At 37.1% G+C, this 18266-nt stretch overlaps 1 protein-coding gene across 1 annotated transcript; it reads right to left on the bottom strand.

Moving 5' to 3' along the window:
* Positions 1 to 7675: 7675 nt before the first annotated feature.
* Positions 7676 to 9894, bottom strand: LOC122054688 (aspartyl protease family protein 1-like). The gene is made up of 8 exons (XM_042616128.1): positions 9560 to 9894; positions 8909 to 9475; positions 8696 to 8831; positions 8515 to 8588; positions 8332 to 8431; positions 8162 to 8231; positions 8007 to 8078; positions 7676 to 7930 (listed from the first exon to the last, which is right to left on the bottom strand). The coding sequence occupies exons 1-8, from the start codon at positions 9892 to 9894 to the stop codon at positions 7701 to 7703; spliced, it is 1584 nt and encodes a 527-aa protein (XP_042472062.1). The 3' UTR covers positions 7676 to 7700.
* Between the last annotated feature and the right edge of the window lie 8372 nt (positions 9895 to 18266).

The following is an 18266-nucleotide window of genomic DNA, read 5'->3' as shown; positions in this document are numbered from 1 at the left end:
AATTCTTTTAATTTTGTATTCAGGTCTGAATATCATATATCAATAGTTTTTTCGTATTCTTTCCATTTGGATCTAATATCAGATTTTCCATCGGATTCTAAAAAATTACCATCCATGTCGAATAATAGATTGTTCATTTTTTTAAAAATAATAATAATGTAATTAAAACAATTAGCACAAATTATAATCAATTTACAAAAATAGACAAATTTCACACCAAACTATCTTTGATCACCAAATCCCTAAGTAATCTAAGTGTCGAACATACTCAGATGAGTACCATTGCCACAAAGAAAAGTGGCACCGTTAAGAGCAAGCTCCTACCGGTACTCGAGCATGAACCATCACTGCCTTGGATGAGTCTTGGTTTTAGTGGATTTGATGGCGAATTATCCAGTGAGAAAGTCAGCACCGGTGAGGATGTCGGTGCCCGTGACGATGATGGTGGTGATGATGACCTTGCCGACGACGATGATGGCGGAGAAGAAGACAGTGAACCAATTCTCTGATAGACTAATATTAAAAAATAATAAATCACAAGTCTTAATTATATTTTAGAAGTCAACTACAATTACAGAGTTCCTAGATACTTACAACTAAACTTCTCTCACCCTAAAATCATCCTTCCGCGATCGAAGACAATGCGAAGGCTAATGAAGAAATTCTCTGTGAATATTGATAAATATAAGACACAAAATTAAATCTATTTTTATTGTGTAAAATAAAAAATTAGAAATTAATTACCTCGTATAATATTAAATACACTAGATGTATTAAGCATTAGGGCGGTAAATAAACTGAGCCGAACCAAGATTTAGGGTGTTTAAGTTTATTTGATATGACAACCAAGTCGAGCCGAGCTGAGTTTAAAATGAACCAAGCTTTTGAAATTAGTGTTCAAACTTGGATTGTTTATTTTTTATGAGCTTGAGTTTGTTTGAAGTTTGGCTTGAGCTTGATTCATTTAGATGTTATCAAACTCTCAATTCAAGCTTGGCTTAAGCTTGATTCGAACTTGGTTCGTTTAGATGTTATCAAGCTCTCAATTCAAGCTTGTTCGATTGTTTAAAAATTTTAGTAGTTGTTTGATTGGTATTGAGCTTGATAATTTAAATTTATTTATTTTATTTTATTGTTTATTTAACATATTGAAAAGAGTTCTATTAATGAATATGGTTCATGAACATTGTTCACGAACGTTGTTCACGAACGTTAACGAGCTGAACACATATGTGTTCAAGCTTGTTTGTTTAGCTTAACGAACTGTTTAAGCTAGTTTGTTTAATTAATTTTATATATATTGAACGAATATAAACAAATTATTACCAAGTTAAAAACTAAATTTATTCACGAATACTTGATTCATTTACAACCCTATTAAGCAGTGCTGCAAGGCAATACGCAAAAGGAGTAGAAGATCGCTGCTTGTCATGTATGATCATGTAATTCACATAATTAACAATTAATTATGCAGTCGCTAATTGATCAAAAATTCACATTAATATACAACGGAATTTATGTACATGATCAGCTAAAAAAAAATAATAGGATCATGCACAGGAAAATTTCCTCCACCTTCTGTAACGAAAAGAGTGATAGGAAGCATTGATTATTTGAGCTGAATGTAATCGTTATGTTGATGGCATAGTAATTCCTATGCGGAAATTAGAAATGTGATTGAATTGAAGTCGAGTTGAGTTTCGATTGAGATTTGGGTGCGTACCGCGTACGTAGTACCTCCCTATGAGTGGAGTTTCTTGCTGCTGTGGGCTGCCTTTGTCGCCAAATCCGAGTCAGCCTAGATGATCCTCCGAGAAGTACATGGAAAATGAGTTTGATATAAGTCCGTTGCTAGCCATTATATTGGGCACGGCGAGTGAGTTGATTGAGAGCCCAAAGAGGCCAAATCCGGTAGTGAGGAAGCCACCGGTCTGGTTCATTCCGCACCCAAATACGACGGTCGGTTCTCGGAGTGAGGGGCTGCGCCGCCCTCCGCCATCAAGTACAAGGTGTCAGCAACGAGCACTCCGGAAGTGGTGCTGCCGTCCGCGTACAACATTTTGTATGGCAACTGGAGTTAGCCGGGCAGTTGGCTGAGCAAATGTTGTTGCTGCAGGGCATCGACTGGCTAGTCGCGACGAATTGTTGGGCTATAAATGTTGAAAATAAGAGTTGTAGATTGGTAGTACAAACTGCGATTTTTACACAGATCAGAATCTCGTATTTCAAAAAAGAAGAAGAAGAAGAAGAAAAAGAAAAAGAGTAAGAAGTTATTACAATCTCAGACTGTCAATTTTGGTTGTTACGTTGCCATCTGGGGAGAAGGCGAGCAGCACGGTGGAGGAGTTGTTGGAGGACGCGAGTAAAAGACCGTGGAGGCGGCGGTCATGGTGGATGACCGTAGCGTAGAACTCGGCTGTACCCTTGAAGGGTAGGTCCCTGCCACCGGTGTGGCTCGCCACCCACTTCTTCACGCGAGCGGAGAACTTGTGGTGCAACTCGAAGTTGATCGTGTCGGCCGCCATTGGCCAACCGACAATCAATACGATAGAAATTAAGAAAAAAGAAAAAACTAACCATATTATTGAATCTAAAATTGATACTTAGAAATACAGAATATAAGGTCTTATATAATTAAGCTAAGAAATCCTAAACTCTAAATATAAAAGGAAAAAGACCAAATTACCCTAAAAACTATAGATAAATATATATATATATATATATATATATATATAATTCAACATCCCCCTCAAACTTATGATGTTACAGCTAGAAGTATTGAGATTTAATTTTATCAGATAAGAAACAAAAACATGAATCAGAATGTAACTTGATAAACATATCAACAATATGTAGTTTTGAAGAAACAAAAGATAATATAATAGTATCAATCTGAAGATGGTGACGAGTAATGTGATAATCAATTTCAATATGTTTCGTCCGCTCATGAAAAACTGAATTACGTATAATTTGAATAACACTCTGATTATCACAATATAATGGAGTAGGTTGATGAAGAGAGATACCCATATTCTCACACAACCAACGTAATCAAACTATCTCACAAGTAGTTGAGGTCATGACACGATACTCAGCTTCTGTGGAAGATTTAGAAATAATAGCTTGCTTCTTACTCTTCCAAGAAATGAGGAAATTACCAACAAAAATGCAGAAGTCAGTGGTAGATTTGTGGTGCATAGGATCATCAGCCTAATCCGCATCAGAATATGCAACCAGCTCAAGAGATGAAGTAGAAGGAAATAAAAGACTTTGAAATTGAGTGCCCCAAAGATACCTAAGAATACGAAGAACAATAACTCAATGAACTGTAGTTGGTGTAGCGACAAATTGACTAATCACATGAACAACATACGCAATATTTAGACAAGTCATGGTGAGATAAACCAAGCTTCCAACAATATTCTTGTACAAACTAGGATTCGACAAAGGTGAGACATCAGATGGAGAATATCGAGCATTAGTCTCAATAGGAATATCAACAACTCTATTATCAGTAAGACGAGCATGCTCAAATAGATCAGATATATACTTTGATTGGAATAAAAGATAACCTTTCAGGTAATAAGAAACCTCATTGGCTAGAAAGTAGCGTAATATACCCAAGTCTTTCATAGCAAAACAACGAGTCAACTCAGACTTCAGGGAAACAATTCTTTCAGAATCATCACTAATAATAATTATGTCATCAACATATAATGATAAAAGAATACGACCTGTACTTGTGACTACACCAGGTTGGTGTGAAATATCAGGAGGAGGTGTCATATAAACTTCTTCATAAAGATCACCATTTAAAAATGCATTCTTGACATCCATATGAGATATTCTCCATCGACAAATAGAAGCAACAACAATTAGAGTACGAACAGTCGTCATTTTTATAACAGGAGCATATGTTTCCTCATAATCTATGTCATACTCCTGAGAATAACCTTTAGCAACAAGACGAGCTTTGTATCGTTCGATAGATCCATCAGATTTAGTTTTGATCTTATATACCCACCAAGAACCAATAGTGTATTTTCCTAGTGGTAACGAAACCAAATTCCATGTATGAGTCTGATGCAAAGTAGTTAGTTCCTCAGCCATAGCACTATGCTAAAGTGGGTTACAAACATGTTCTCTATAGGATACAGGCTCAAAAAGGCAATGAATAGATGCAACAAATGAAGCAAAAGAATGAGAATAACAAGAGTAAGCAAAATCTGACAGTTTAGTAAACTTACGAACACGAGTGGATTGATGACGGTGGAGAGAAGAATCATCTGCAATCTCAGGAGATGATTGGGTAGTGGCAGAAGGAGGAGCATGTGGAATGGATATCTTAAGGATTAAATTATCAGATTCAGTTGAGCTACCAGTAGGAGCTATGGGTGAAACTTCCTTAGTGTCGGTATTGAAAGGATCAATGCAAAATAAATCTGACTTTGTCATATTATGCGAACTAGCTGGAATAGAAAAAAATGGAATATGCTTAAGAAACACAACATAACGAGAGATACAATTTTTTACTAATGGCATTAAAAAAGCGTGTGATATCATTTTTGAGTAACACCATAACCCCAAAAGACACAAAGAGCAGACCGAGAGGCTAATTTATTACGCTCGACATGTGGATGAAAAAAAAAAGTATAACTAAAAATACGCAAAGAGGAATAGAGATGAGCATGCCTATATATTTTTTCAAAAGGTAACAAGCATGTGTGAGATTAGAATTCTATTAATCATGTGAGCAATAGTAAAAGGATTGCTTCCCCTCAAAAGGTATTAGGACCACTGGCAGATAATAAAAATGAATGAGTTGTTTCAACAAGATGCCTATATTTTCATTCAACCGCACCATTCTGTTCAGGAGTATTTATACAAGAGGTTTGATGAATAGTACCATCAGAAGCAAGTAAATGTGAAAAATGATTCGAAGTATATTCACCCACCAAATCACAACGAAAATATTTTATGACACTAGAATGTTGAGTTTTCACAAGAGCTCTGAAGTTGTTGAAAATGGTAAGATAATCAGACATGTGCTTTATAAGATAGACCCAAGAGTAATGAGTGCAATTATCAATAAATAAAACATAATACCTTGACTCCCCCTTTTGTAGGAATAGGAGAGGGTCTCCACACATCAGAATGTATAAGATCAAATGGAGCAGAAGAAAAAAAAAAGACTTTTGCAAAATGGTAAGGTAGAAAATTTGGTTAGTTTACGACCACTACAATCAAAAATATCAGAACTTTTTAAATGTCCTAATACTCCTGTAGAAGCTAAAAACTACAAACAAGACGCTGAAACATGACCTAAACGAGAGTGCTACAATTAAAAATCAGAAGATGAACAACTCAGATAAAAAGATGATAAATCCACACTCAAAACTACAACTTTTTGTACTTTGAGTTGATATAAACATAGAGTCCTCCTTGCCTACGGCTTGTCTCAATCAACCTCTAAGATTGTAGGTCCTGAACATAACAATTGGATAAAGAAAAAGAAATTAGGTATCCAGACTCACATAATTAACTAACAGAAACAAGATTTAAAGTAAAACTCAGAATATAATAAACATCAGTAAAAGATAAACAAAATGTAACAATTGAACTGACACCTACTAATGATATATGAGTACCATCAGCAATCACAATAGATATAGATGAACGAGAAGAAAAATAAATAAAAGATGCTAAATTAGATGACATATGATGGGAGATACCAGAGTCCAAAATCCACAAAGGTGAAGATATACCTGAAATATCAGACGATGACAAACCTATATGAGAGGAAGATGACATGGCAGAGGGCTGTGAAACAAGGAACTGTTGAAACTGCTCTAATATATACGGATCATATTTTCATGAAGCATATGCACAACCAGGCATGATAACAGAATGAATAATTCTCAGAATAACTAAACATTAAGGATATGCATCTGTACGATCCGTAAACAGTAATGTTAGGATGACCCGTGGTCACATAAAGAATCTGAGGTGGAAAAGGATGTCAAATGTAGAAATCGACGGTATAGGGCGTCAGTGTTAAAATCAATAGAAAATGATGTTAGTGTCAAAATCAATAACACAGGGCATTGACACCGAAATCGATAGAAAAGAACGTCAGCGTTGAAATCGGCAACATAGGACGTCGGTGCCAAAAATTGGCAGAAAAGAGAGTTGGCACCGAAATTGACAGAAAAGAGTGTCGGTGCTGAAATCAACATAAAAGTTAGCGTTGAAATTCGCAGGACAAGACGTCGGCACTGAAATCGGCAGCATAGGGTGTCGGCGCCAAAATCAACAGAAAAAAATGTCGGTGCCGAAATTGATAGCAGCAGTAAGAGACAACAACGACAACAAGGAGTAGTATTGGAGGCGGCAAAAAAAATTAGGTTAAAGAAGGAGAACTGCTCTGATACCATGTAGAAATTAAGAAAAGAAAAAAATTAGGCATATTATTGAATCCAAAATTAATACTTAAAAATACAAAGTATAAAGGTTTATATAGTGCAGTTAAAAAAACCCTAAACTCTAAATATAAAAGAAAAAATAACCAAATTGCCTTAAAAACTATAAACAAATAAATATATATAATCTAACACTAATAACCAATTAAATAAGATTATAAAATTTTTAAACAATTAAAAAGTTCCTAATATCTAAAAGAATCAAACTAGCTACGTGATGCGGCGATTAATGTGAGCTCCAAGTCGGATCAAAGTCCGAGAAGTCGATTGACATGACGGTCAAAGTTAGGAAAGCATTAACCCTTGAAACTAGCACATTTAATCTTCGCAACCAAGAGGTTATCCGACCGTACGTCCCAATGGACTAATCGGACCATTGGGCCAAGAGGTTAGCCAATCAGACCATAAAGTCGATCGAACGCCAAGCCTCTAAGTATGGATGAATAGTTCTAGGATTTCTTTAAGATAGCACAATTAACTAGCTTGGTCGAGTTGTCCAATCGATTGGAACTGCGGTCCGATCGAATAGACTAGATGCCCTGTCTGATCGAACTCTGTAGCTAGGCAAATAGGCCGATTGAGAGACAAGTTTCTGACAACACTGTCAAAACATCTTATGGTATGTCCTTTTATGGAAACGCTTTGAGATTTATGCACAGATAAATAATAGCACTATAAAAGAAGGTCTCCATTTACCGGCACAGGTACACTCACATTATGTTAAATCATGCAATCTCCACTGTTCATACTACTATTTATTGCCTCCCATAGAGAATTGACTTGAGCATCGGAAGGACAACGCCGGGATCCCTTCCCTGCACCAGTCACTAACTCTTTATGTGACATGTATGACCGCGAGGAGTCTTTATCGAGTCAATATCAGAGACACGTTCCCAACCAGTTCTTTTCTCTGCTTTCGGATATGATCACTAAATTTAACCAAACTCAAGCCTGTAAAAAAGAAATTAAGTCAAATTTAAACAATCATTCCAACAACGTGATTAATTTTAGATTTAACTCGGTTATCTTATTAAATGTCGATTTTAATTTATTTAGCGTAGCATCATCATTACAAAAACAACATTGTTGAATTTAAAAAAAAAACAAACAAACAAGCTAAGCACAAATTATAACTATATAATTAAAAAAAAAAAAAAGATAAATTTCACTCTCAAACTATCTTGAATCACCAAATGGATAAGCAATCAAGCATTGAGCATATTAGATGAGTGTCATTGCCACAAAGAAAATAGGCACCATGAGAAGCATGCTCCTCCCGGCTCTCAAGCACGAACCACCTCCGCCTTGGATGGGTCTCGGTTCTATTGGACTTGATGGTGAATTACCCGGTGAGGATGTCAGCGTCAGTGGGGACGATGGCGGTGAAGATGGCCTTGCCGATGGTGGAGAAGAAGAAGGTGAAATAGTCGATGATGCAATGCTCTTATAACCTAATATTAAGAAATAATAAACCATAATTCTTAATTATATATTTAAACTCAACTACAAGTATAGAAATATACTTACAATCAGAATTCTCCCAGCCTAAAATCATCCTTTCACGATCGAAGACCATGCGAAGGCCGGTGAAGAAATTCTCTATGTATATTGATAAATATAAGACACGGAATTAAATCGATTTTTATTCTGTAAAGAAAAAATTAGAAACTAATTATAATTACCTCCTATAATACTTAATGCTTCGGATGTACTAAACACTGCAAGGCAATAAGCAACAGGAGCAGAAGATCGCTGCATATGTCATGTATCATGTAATTAACATAATTAACTATTAATTATGCAGCAGCTAAACAATAAAAAATCCACATTAATTAACATCGAATTTATCTACCTTGTCAATTAACCAAACAATAGGATCGTGCACAGGAAAATTTCCTCCACCTTCCGTAACAAAAAGAGTGATAGGACCCCGAATAGTTGATTGATTTGGGCTGAATGAAATCAAAACATCATCAATCATAATAAACAGGTATTCAAAATATAGAATTTAATTATGAATCGAATTAAACTTTACTTGAGATAATAGCAGTAATCAAATAGCAGGTCCTGGCTGGGTGGGATCCTTCTTTCCTGTACTTGCGAATCGAACTTGAACCAAACCCGACGAATAAGATTTAGGTCAATTGAATCAGAACAAAAGTGCAGCCCGGTGCACGAATCGGATGCGGAGTTTAAAAGGTGAAGATGGGTCTTACGCTTTTGGTAAAACTTGAGTATATTGGTTCGACCAAGTAGGTGAAGGAAGTGCCCGAGTCGACTATGGCTGTGAACGGTCTCGCAGTCGTAGTGTTCCCCACAATTGTTGTCGTTATCTTGATCGCATAGTAATTCCTATGCGGGAATTCGAAAGTTGATTGAATTGAATTCGAGTTAGGTTTGAATTCAGATAGGTGCGTACGTAGTACTACCTCCCTACGAGTGGAGTTTCTTGTTGTTGCGGGCTGCCTTTGTCGCCGAAATCGAGTCGGCCTAGATGGTCCTCCGAAAAGCACATGGAGAATGAGTTTGAAATGAGTCCGTAGCTAGCCAAAATATTGGGCACGGCGAGTGAATTGATTGAGAGCCCAAAGAGGCCAAATCCGGCCGTGAGGAAACCACCGGTCTGGTTCATTCCGCACCCAAATACGACGGTCGGTTCTACGGAGCGAGGGGCTGCGCCGCCCTCCGTCATCAAGTACAAGGTGTCGGCGACGAGCACTCCGGAAGTGGTGCTGCCGTCCGCGTACAACATTTCGTACGGGCAACTGGAGTTAGCCGGGCAGCTGGCTTGGCAGAGGCTGCTGCTGCATGGCACCGACTGGCTGGTCGAGGAATTGCCGGGGCTGTAGGTGTTGAGGGTCAGGTTTAAATAAGAGTTGTAGCTCGGGGCGCACTGCAGGCAGTCGCATGGCAGCCAGAAGAGATAACTGCCGGTGTCCAGCGCCACCAGGAACTCCTGCTTCGGCGTCCCTACCTCCAAAAATGCATAGTACAAACTGCAGTTTTAATTTTGCACAGATTAAAATCTCTTATTCCAAGGATAAAGAAGAAGAGAAGAAGGATGAGGAGGTAGTTAGTACGATCCCAGACTGTCGATTCTGGCTGTTACGTTGCCGTATGGGGAGAAGGCCAGCAGCTCGGCGGAGGAGTTGTCGGAGGGCGCGAGTAAGCGACCGTGGAGGCGGCGGTCGTGGTGGGCGAGCGCGGCGTAGAACTCGGCGGTGCCCTTCGCCGGCAGGTCTCCGCCGCCGCCGCCGCCGCCGCGGCTCGCCGTCCACTCCTGCACGCGAGCGGAGAACTTGTGGTGCAATTCGAAGCTGATCGTGTCGGCCGCAGCCGGCTTAACGGCCGTCAGCGCCGCTAGCGCGGCGGCGATGAGGAGGAGGAGGGGATTTAAGACGGCGGAGGGAGACATTGCCGGCGTTGGATGAACGGAATCGATGATGCAGGGGATTCAAATAAATACCGCAACTGCTTGAATTTGTTTTTAGTTCATCGTAATTTTTAAATAAATTAAAAATGAATTTATAAATCGTCATCGAAAATCAAATATTTACATTTATCCCCCCACAACTACACCGATCCACGTGGTATCGCCACAGAGGTTTCAACGACGGCCCGGAAAGCCGAGTTAGTTCAGGTGTTTTTGGGGGTATGAATTGAAAAGTAGAAATGAATGACCTGCTGTTGGAATACGAAAGCAGGAGACGTTAAAGCTTCTAAAGTTGTTAGGTCAACGGGTTGACTTTTTAAAACAAATTAAAACCTTGTTTAAAAAAAATAAAAAATAAAAGGAGACTTGAATAAGGTGAAGAACAGGCGAGCAATGAACTTATTTTCATTTCCTTCAAAAAGAAAATACTAAAGTAATTTAACTTTGAGAATATATTTATTTGATTTTAAAAATATTTTTATTCTAATACTATTATACTATTACGATCATAAAATAAAATTGCTTAAACTTAATATTTTTTTACCAATTTAATTAAAATTACTCAAAATTAATCAAAATGACTTTAACTTATCAAAATCATAACTACTCTAATAATTATTGTCAATTATACAATTATAACTATTACGTCATTAGGTGTTACAATTTATAACAGTTTTTAACAATAATTATAGTAGTTATGACATAATTGATATAATAATTTAAAAGTGATTTTTATTAAGTTGAAAAAAAATTTATCAAGTAAGTTGGATGAGTTGATAAATATTATTTTAATATAATGATATTTTATATATAATAATTTTTATTGAATTAAATATATTTATTTTTTATATGCTGTTTTGATGAAAAGGATTGTTACATTGGGCACCCAAATAATTTGATAAACTTTAGTTGAATGACTTTTTAAAATATGGGGGTAAAGATCTCATCGTGAGAGGCCTATACTCAATCCAACAAAATTTAAAAACATTTATATTAGAAAAATATTAAAAGTTGTTGGAATTGATTTGACCAATTCATGCGAGCAAATTTTAATTGTGCTTTACTATAATAATAATATTGGAATAAGAATATTTTTTAAATAAAAAAAGATGAATGTTGTTTTCGTAGTTTATAAAATTAGGGCATCTTTTTTGTTTTTATCCTTAAAATATATATCATAAATTTAAAAGAATAAATATAAAAATGACATCAAATAATATTCAATAATATAATATATAAAAAGAAGTTATTGTGAATAAAAATTATATAAATCCATTATGTTAGGAGAACATCAAATCAAATTGTACTACATTTTCAAATTTCATTAAAACTTTTCTTTCAAAATTCCATTAATTTTTTTAAAAAATAAATCATAGAACATCCTTTCAAATTACAAGAGCCATCTTGTAATTACTCATATGGTACATAGACGAGATGCTCAAGTAATTTTTTTAATTATTCACTATTTAAATCTCAGCTACAATATATTGTAGGACTTATTTTATAGTAGAATAAAAATTTGGGGACATTGGCGGTTGAGTGAGGAGCCGCTCATGCTTCTAAATTTATCTAATGATTGATCTATGAGATTAGACTGTCCATCTCGGAAACTAATTGGACTAAAGGTTTAGCATCTCGTAATTTTTAAAAATGATGGTATAACACATTGTAATTTGTAAAAATGATAATACAACACATCTATATCAAGCCCAAGCTCTCCTCCAATGCATAGGTTTCACTAAAATTCTATTCAAGTCATGAATTCATATAAAAATATATGTTGTTAGTTGATATGGTGTATAAAGGTGGGTCCGATAATGTCCGACAGTCAAAAGTCAAGAGGACGTAACAGTCAAGAACAGTCAAAAGTCAAGGGGACATGACAGTCAAAAGTCAAGGGGATGTGACATTCTTTGACAACATATAGGCTTTGAAGGTACGTACACATTCGCATACGTCTTCTACAATATTTTTTCCCTTTATACAGAGGAAAAAGTACCTAACTTAAATGTCAAAAGGCCTGGCCGAGGACTTTTTCCCTAGGTTTTGGTCTCTAACGCTCGTGATTTTGTCTGAGTGTGTGCAGAGCCTAAGTATCGCTGATTTCTTCACCACTGTTCTTGAGTTCCACGTGGGGGTTCATTCTTCCGTGGCACATACGCTAAGTATGTCAAAGTCGCCTCTCCGTCAGCACCAACACCATTTCCGCCGGCCTTCGTCTTACTCAGATTTTGGATAGGATCAATTTGACGTCGTCTGTACGAGATTCCCTTAACTCATCAAATCTTTCATCATTTCTATTCTCTCAAACTATCAGAGTCGGGTGTTTTTATGGTGCAATCTAGAACCGGGTATAAGTTCTTTGAAGGGATGCATTCTTCCAATAAATGCTGGAAATCTCGTTTCTTCTACGTACAGTTGCCTGAGTCTGTGAGTTAGCCTGTTGAATGGCATCCAAATCTTCTTTCTCCTATTGAGTTAGGTGACCATCAGCACCGGCCAGATTGTTTCACCGCTTATGGGAAATTGGATGGAGTGTAACTCTAACTCTCTTCCTTACTATGAGAAAGTATGTTGTATATGTTCGGGCTGAGCCCTATCCGGACGCCTCTGATTGCGCCTTTTGGTAAGATCAAATAACTGCCCTTTTATGTCTTCACTAACTGAGGTATTTTCTTTTACCTATAAGAGTCATCATGTTCAGAGCCTTCGCCCTCGACTCCTCCGCAATGCCCAGCAATATCCTGAGGAATCGCGGAAGAGAGATTATGGTTGGCCAGGAGGTTCCGTTGGCCAGCGCTTTAGCAGGAGCCTCTTCCCAACAATCGGGAGGACATGAGGTTTTTGAAGAGGAATTTCACCCCTCCGCATAACCTTCGATCGTCGCTGCATCCAGTGAGAGGATTTCCTCTCCAGCGGCTGAGCGCCCCTTGTGTCTTGAACATAAGAGGTGACGCGTGACTCTTTCAGTCTAATCTTCCCCCAGCGGTTGCCTTTATAACAGGTGTCTGTCAAGTCCAAAACTCCAGTTTGGGAAAGCACTCCAGCTTCTTTGGAGGTTGCGACTTCCTCTCCTGTCCTACCCCTCTCCATGAGAAGACCTCCTCCCGAGTAGAAGGCCAGCCCGGGACTTCCGCAGCTTCCGTTCCTCCTTCCTCAAGCCAGCAATCGCCTGCGGCTCCTCTACCTCCTTCTCGCCCCAAGGAGCGATCTAAGGGGAGATATTCCTTCACATCTTCGTTTCAACTATCATCCCTTCAAGTTCTGGGTCCAATCCCCTCTTCTAGCACTTCTCCCAACTACGGCCAAGTACTACTACACGTTGACAAGGAAAGTCCTAATTGCGATTAAGCAAAGGAAAGTCCAAGTGAGTTAAGGAGGGCTATACGTTGGCAAGGAAAATCTAAGTAGGTCAAGGACGACCGCATGTTGGCAAGGAAAGTCCAAGTGGGTCAAGGAGGACCGTACACTTGCAAGGAAAGTCCAAGTGAGTCAAGGAGGATCACACGTTGGCAAGGGAAGTCTAAGTGAGTTAAGGAGGACCGTACGTTAGAATGGAAAGTCTAACTATGGTTAGGCAAGCAAGTCTAAGTGGATCAAGGAGGATCACACGTTGGCAAAGAAAAACTCTAACTACGGTTAAGTAAGCAAATCCAAGTGGATCAAAGAGGATCGCACGTTGGCAAAGGAAAACCCTAACTGTGGTTGGGCAAGAGGGAAATCCAAGTAGAATAAAGAGAACCACATTTGGTGATCGGAAGTCCAACAGGAAGTTGACAAATTCCAAGTGGGTAAAAAGGTTCACCGAATACTTGATTGAGAAGTCCCAATATAGGTCATGGTTGACCAGAGGTTGGGCAAGGGAACCATAGACTTAGGTTAAGCAAGTTAGATTAAGAAATCGATCAAGTGATTGATTGAGTACTATGCCGATCGGTTAGCGGATCAATTGACTACACTTCTCTGCAACACAGAGACATTCTCAATCGATCCACTGATCAATTGAGAGTTGTGTCAATTGATCAGTGGATCGATTGAGCACGTTTTCTTCGCGACACATAGAAGTGTGGTGAATTGATTAGATGATTGGTTGACCTTGAACCCAATCAATTGGGTAATCGATTGAGAAATATAGAGCTTCTGGATCGATCCACTGATCGATTGAGTTGAGATCGATTAGGCGTGTTCTTGTCATTAAACACAGTAGCTTCCTCATGAGAGCATGATTGATTAGGTGATCGATCAAGAGGAGCTTAATCAATCAGGTGATCAATTGAGAGGCGAGGAAAACAGCAGTTGCGAGATTTGATGACTAGATGCGCTCGGATCTCATGTGACAATCGATTGGAGATAAAGCTAATCAATTAGAAACCCTATATCATGCGGTATAAAGGTGTTTATGAAGATTCAAACACAACTCTTCTTCTCCACTCTTTACCGTCGATCCTTGAGCTTTGGAAGACAAGTGTTGCTACACTTTCCAACATATCAAGAGGCGTTTACAAGTTATAAGAAAGCAAGCAAGATTTTTATTTATATTGTGTATTTTCTTCTTATTTGTATTGTATTTCTTGTATGTGAGCTTGTACGAAGTTTCTCCACCTCCGGGAAAGAGTATTTTCATAGTGGAGAGTATACTCTGCGTGAACCCTTGGATTAGTCACCTTGTTGAGATGGATACTAAATAAATCCAGGTGTTAGCATTGCTTCGAGTGTTTTCCACTGCAACTCATCATTGACAAAGCGATTGGAGCTAATCACCCCTAGCTTGCCGGAGTGTCCTAACAGTTAAGTGGTCAAGTAAGACGTCAAATAAGTCAAGGTTGATTAAATGCTTGACATGATGAGCATGGTTGAGCAAATGATGTATGCTTGAGTAAAGAGTCAAGTAAGTCAAGTTGATCTTATACTTGATAGGAAGAGGAAACTCTAGGTGTATCAAATTTGATCGGACATTTGGTGATTAGAGATGACAAAAGTCCAAGTGAGTCATTGTTGACCTGACACTTAGCATGTGAAAGGAAAATCTAAGTGAATTATGATTGATTAAACACTTGGTCGGAAGTCCAATAGGAAGTTGGTAAGAGGAAAATCTAAGTGGTTCATGGAGGACCGGACACTTGGCAATGGGAAAAGTCCAATAAGGAATTGGCTAGACGTGAAATTCAAGTGGATCATGAAGGATTGGATACTTGGCACATGGGTAAAATCTTAGCAAGTAAAGAGTAATTGAATGCAAGGTAATGACGAAGTCCCGAAAAGTCAAGGTTAATCGGATGTTGGGTAAAAAAAAATTCTAATAGGTTGAGGTCAATAAGATGCTAGGCGAGGCGAGGCGAGAGTTTAGCCTTAAAAAGACTAAAACAAAGGTAGCAATCGATTGCTAGGAAGTATCAATTAATTACTAACCCTAAACCCCAAATTTAGGGTTTGAGGTGAGAAAGAAGGCTTGTAATTGAACTGGCCAATTGAATTGGTCTGTTGAACTAATGGTTACCAATCAACTACTTTGTTCTAACAATCGATTGGTAGTACTGTAGCAGCGAATAGAATATTACGAAATTGACTGGCAAGTTCAACTGCTCATTGGCAATTGATTGGTGACTTCTAGCAATCAATTGATAAGATGAAAAAAGACTTGTTCTGTAAATTTGAATGGTCGGATTCGATGATAATCGATTGGTGAAGGTATAATTGTTAGATGGAAATTAGTTTTAATGCAATCCTATAAAAAAAGGATTTCGAAATCATTTGAAGGCGTTAGTTCTTAAGGGTTTGGCGACAAAGTCTTGTTGTATTTTCTACCATCAAGAGGTAATCCAAAGTGATAAAGAAGCATTTAAAGCAAATATTTGTTTATGACACTTTTAAAGTCATTAATCACATTTAATCACTTTTAATGATTCTCTAAATTTATTCATATTTTTTTTTGCAAATTCTTTTTAGTTCATCAATGACTGAAGTCATTAATCGCATTTAAAGTCATTAATGGGTTTTATGGAAAGGTTATTGATGGACTTAAACTCATTAAATTCACTCAAAATTTGCACCAACTGAGTCTAAACCATACTTAAATTCCATGATTTTCATTCCATTTTGATTACCAATAAGCTTTGGTTTAAAGTTGGATCTAGACATCAATTTTGATTAAAGTCAAGATGGCTGATTTTTTTTTCTCTCAAAAGTCATTTACTATTGAAAGGGGTCATGAATCAAGAGAGACTCAAGAAAGTACTAGAAAGATAATTGTGCAAGTTTAGTGTGAATCTAAATTGTCCAAGCATGGTCAAATCTCATTTATGATTGAAAAAGTCTAGAATTAGAAACTTTTAGCAGGTCAACTTGGGAGAGCTCTAGGAACATAATGGTGCAGTCATTGATAAGATATTAAGATGTGTACAGAGTCCAACAATGGCTCTGGGATAAAGAATCAAAATGGTTGAATTTTTTCTTTCAAAAGTCCTTTAAAATTGAAAGAGGTCATGAGAGTTTAAGCATGGTGAGATTAAGCGTGTTAGGAGATAATGATCAAGTTTTGGGTGAATCTGAATTATTTAGATCCATAACTCAATGATAGCTAAAAATGATTTAAAATTTTAATTTTTTAGCATAGTCAAACTAGAGAGCTCCAAAAATATAATAATGCAATCGTTAAATGAATCAGATGTATTTAAGTCCAGTAATAACTTTTTGCCAAAAGTGAAGACGATTGAGTTTTTTCTCCCAAAAGTTGTTAAAAGTTGAAAGGGGACATAAGTCAAGAAAGTTTGAGCATGGTAAAACTTTAGAGTGCCAGAAATATAATAGTCTAGTTTTAAATTGAATTTGAATGGTCTAAAAAGTATCCATATCAATTATCCTATCTAAAAATTTTATTTTAAATTTTGAATAGAATAGTTAAAATTTTTTTACATCAACTACTCTATCTATTTTTTAAATTTAAATTTGATGAATAGCAATTCTCTAAATTTAGATAATGAAACTTCTATCTTAAAAATAAAATAATATTTTTTTAATCTCTCTCATTCCATTTATTTTTTTTGATGTCTCTCTTTCTACTCATTCTATAAATATAATAATTAAAAAATAGAAGAAAGATAAAAAAAATAATAAAAAATTAAGGATGATAGAAATTTTAGGATAATTAATATAATGTGTAGTGAAAAGTGATTATCTAAATTTAATAAAATGAGTTATTTACTTTAAATTTTAGATATGATGATAGAAAAATTGATATGAATATCCTAAGTTTTGATCAAAACTTATTAATGGTTAAAAAATATTTAGAATAAAAAAAATCTAGATATAGTCATATTCAAGAGAGTTTTAGGAACATAATGGTGTAATTCTCAAGTAAATCAATGTGTCTAAGTCCGACAATGACAATGTCAAAAGTGTTATTTATTTTTTTTTAATTTTTGCAAAAGTCATTCAAGGCTGAAATGGATGACAACAAGAAAGATTGATCGATCGTGATTAGATTTAAGATAAGTTTATATTGTTTGGATTTATTAATAAGGTTTGATCAAAATTTATTGATTGATGATTAAAAATGATCTAGTGAATTTTAATATGATTAGATTTAGAAGAGTTCTTGGAATATAATGATGCAACCTTCCTTAGGCTAATGTCTCTAGGTTTAGCAATGCCTTGATGCCAAAGTTAATATGACTAATTATTTTTCTTTTAAAAGTCATTCAAGATAGAAAGAGATGACAACTCAAAAGAGTTGAGATATTGGCTGCAGCATGCTCTGTGTGATTTGGTGCGACGCGTATCAAAATTAGTATTGGATCGATCCAGTGGGACTGAATCAATCAATGGATCGATTCAGCCCCGCTTGTCTTCTCGCGCCCGTCGTGCCAATTGCGCCCTTCCATCGTCATCGGCCTACGGTCAGAATCCGGTCGCGATTCGGTCAGAATCCGATTGCGACCGGATTCCGACCGAATCGCGACCGGATTCTGGCCGGATCACGACTAGATTCCGGCCGAATCGTGGCCAGAATCGACAGCGCTACGTCTGATAGCGTCGTGGTCGATTTTGGCCACGAAACGGCCGGATTTCGACCGCCATTTGGCTGGAATCCGGTCGCGATCTGGCCGGAATCTGGCCACGATCGGATTCCGGCCAGATCGCGGTTAGAATCGACGGCGCTGCGTCTGCTAGCGTTGCGGCCGATTCTGGCCCGCTTCGTCTCCTCGCACCTGCTAGATCGATCCATCGCACCGATCCATACGAGTATGTGTCACGGGGGAATATATATATATATAAGAAAATAATATATATATTTTAAATGAGTTTAATAAATAGATATATATTTTTTAATGAGTTGCCCATGACTTATCTGTGTT

Source organism: Zingiber officinale, chromosome 3B, assembly GCF_018446385.1.
Source record: "Zingiber officinale cultivar Zhangliang chromosome 3B, Zo_v1.1, whole genome shotgun sequence".
Taxonomy (NCBI): domain Eukaryota; kingdom Viridiplantae; phylum Streptophyta; class Magnoliopsida; order Zingiberales; family Zingiberaceae; genus Zingiber; species Zingiber officinale.
Note: the sequence above shows the minus strand (reverse complement) of the source record. Positions and strands in the feature narration are given on the sequence as shown.

Coding starts and splice junctions, on each gene's coding strand:
- LOC122054688 (XM_042616128.1), bottom strand. CDS start 9,894: ATGTCTCCCTCCGCCGTCTTAAATCCCCTCCTCCTCCTCATCGCCGCC. Junction 8,432..8,514: donor GATTACTGCTATTATCTCAA/GTAAAGTTTAAT, acceptor GATTTCATTCAG/CCCAAATCAATCAACTATTC. Junction 8,079..8,161: donor AGCATTAAGTATTATAGGAG/GTAATTATAATT, acceptor CAATATACATAG/AGAATTTCTTCACCGGCCTT.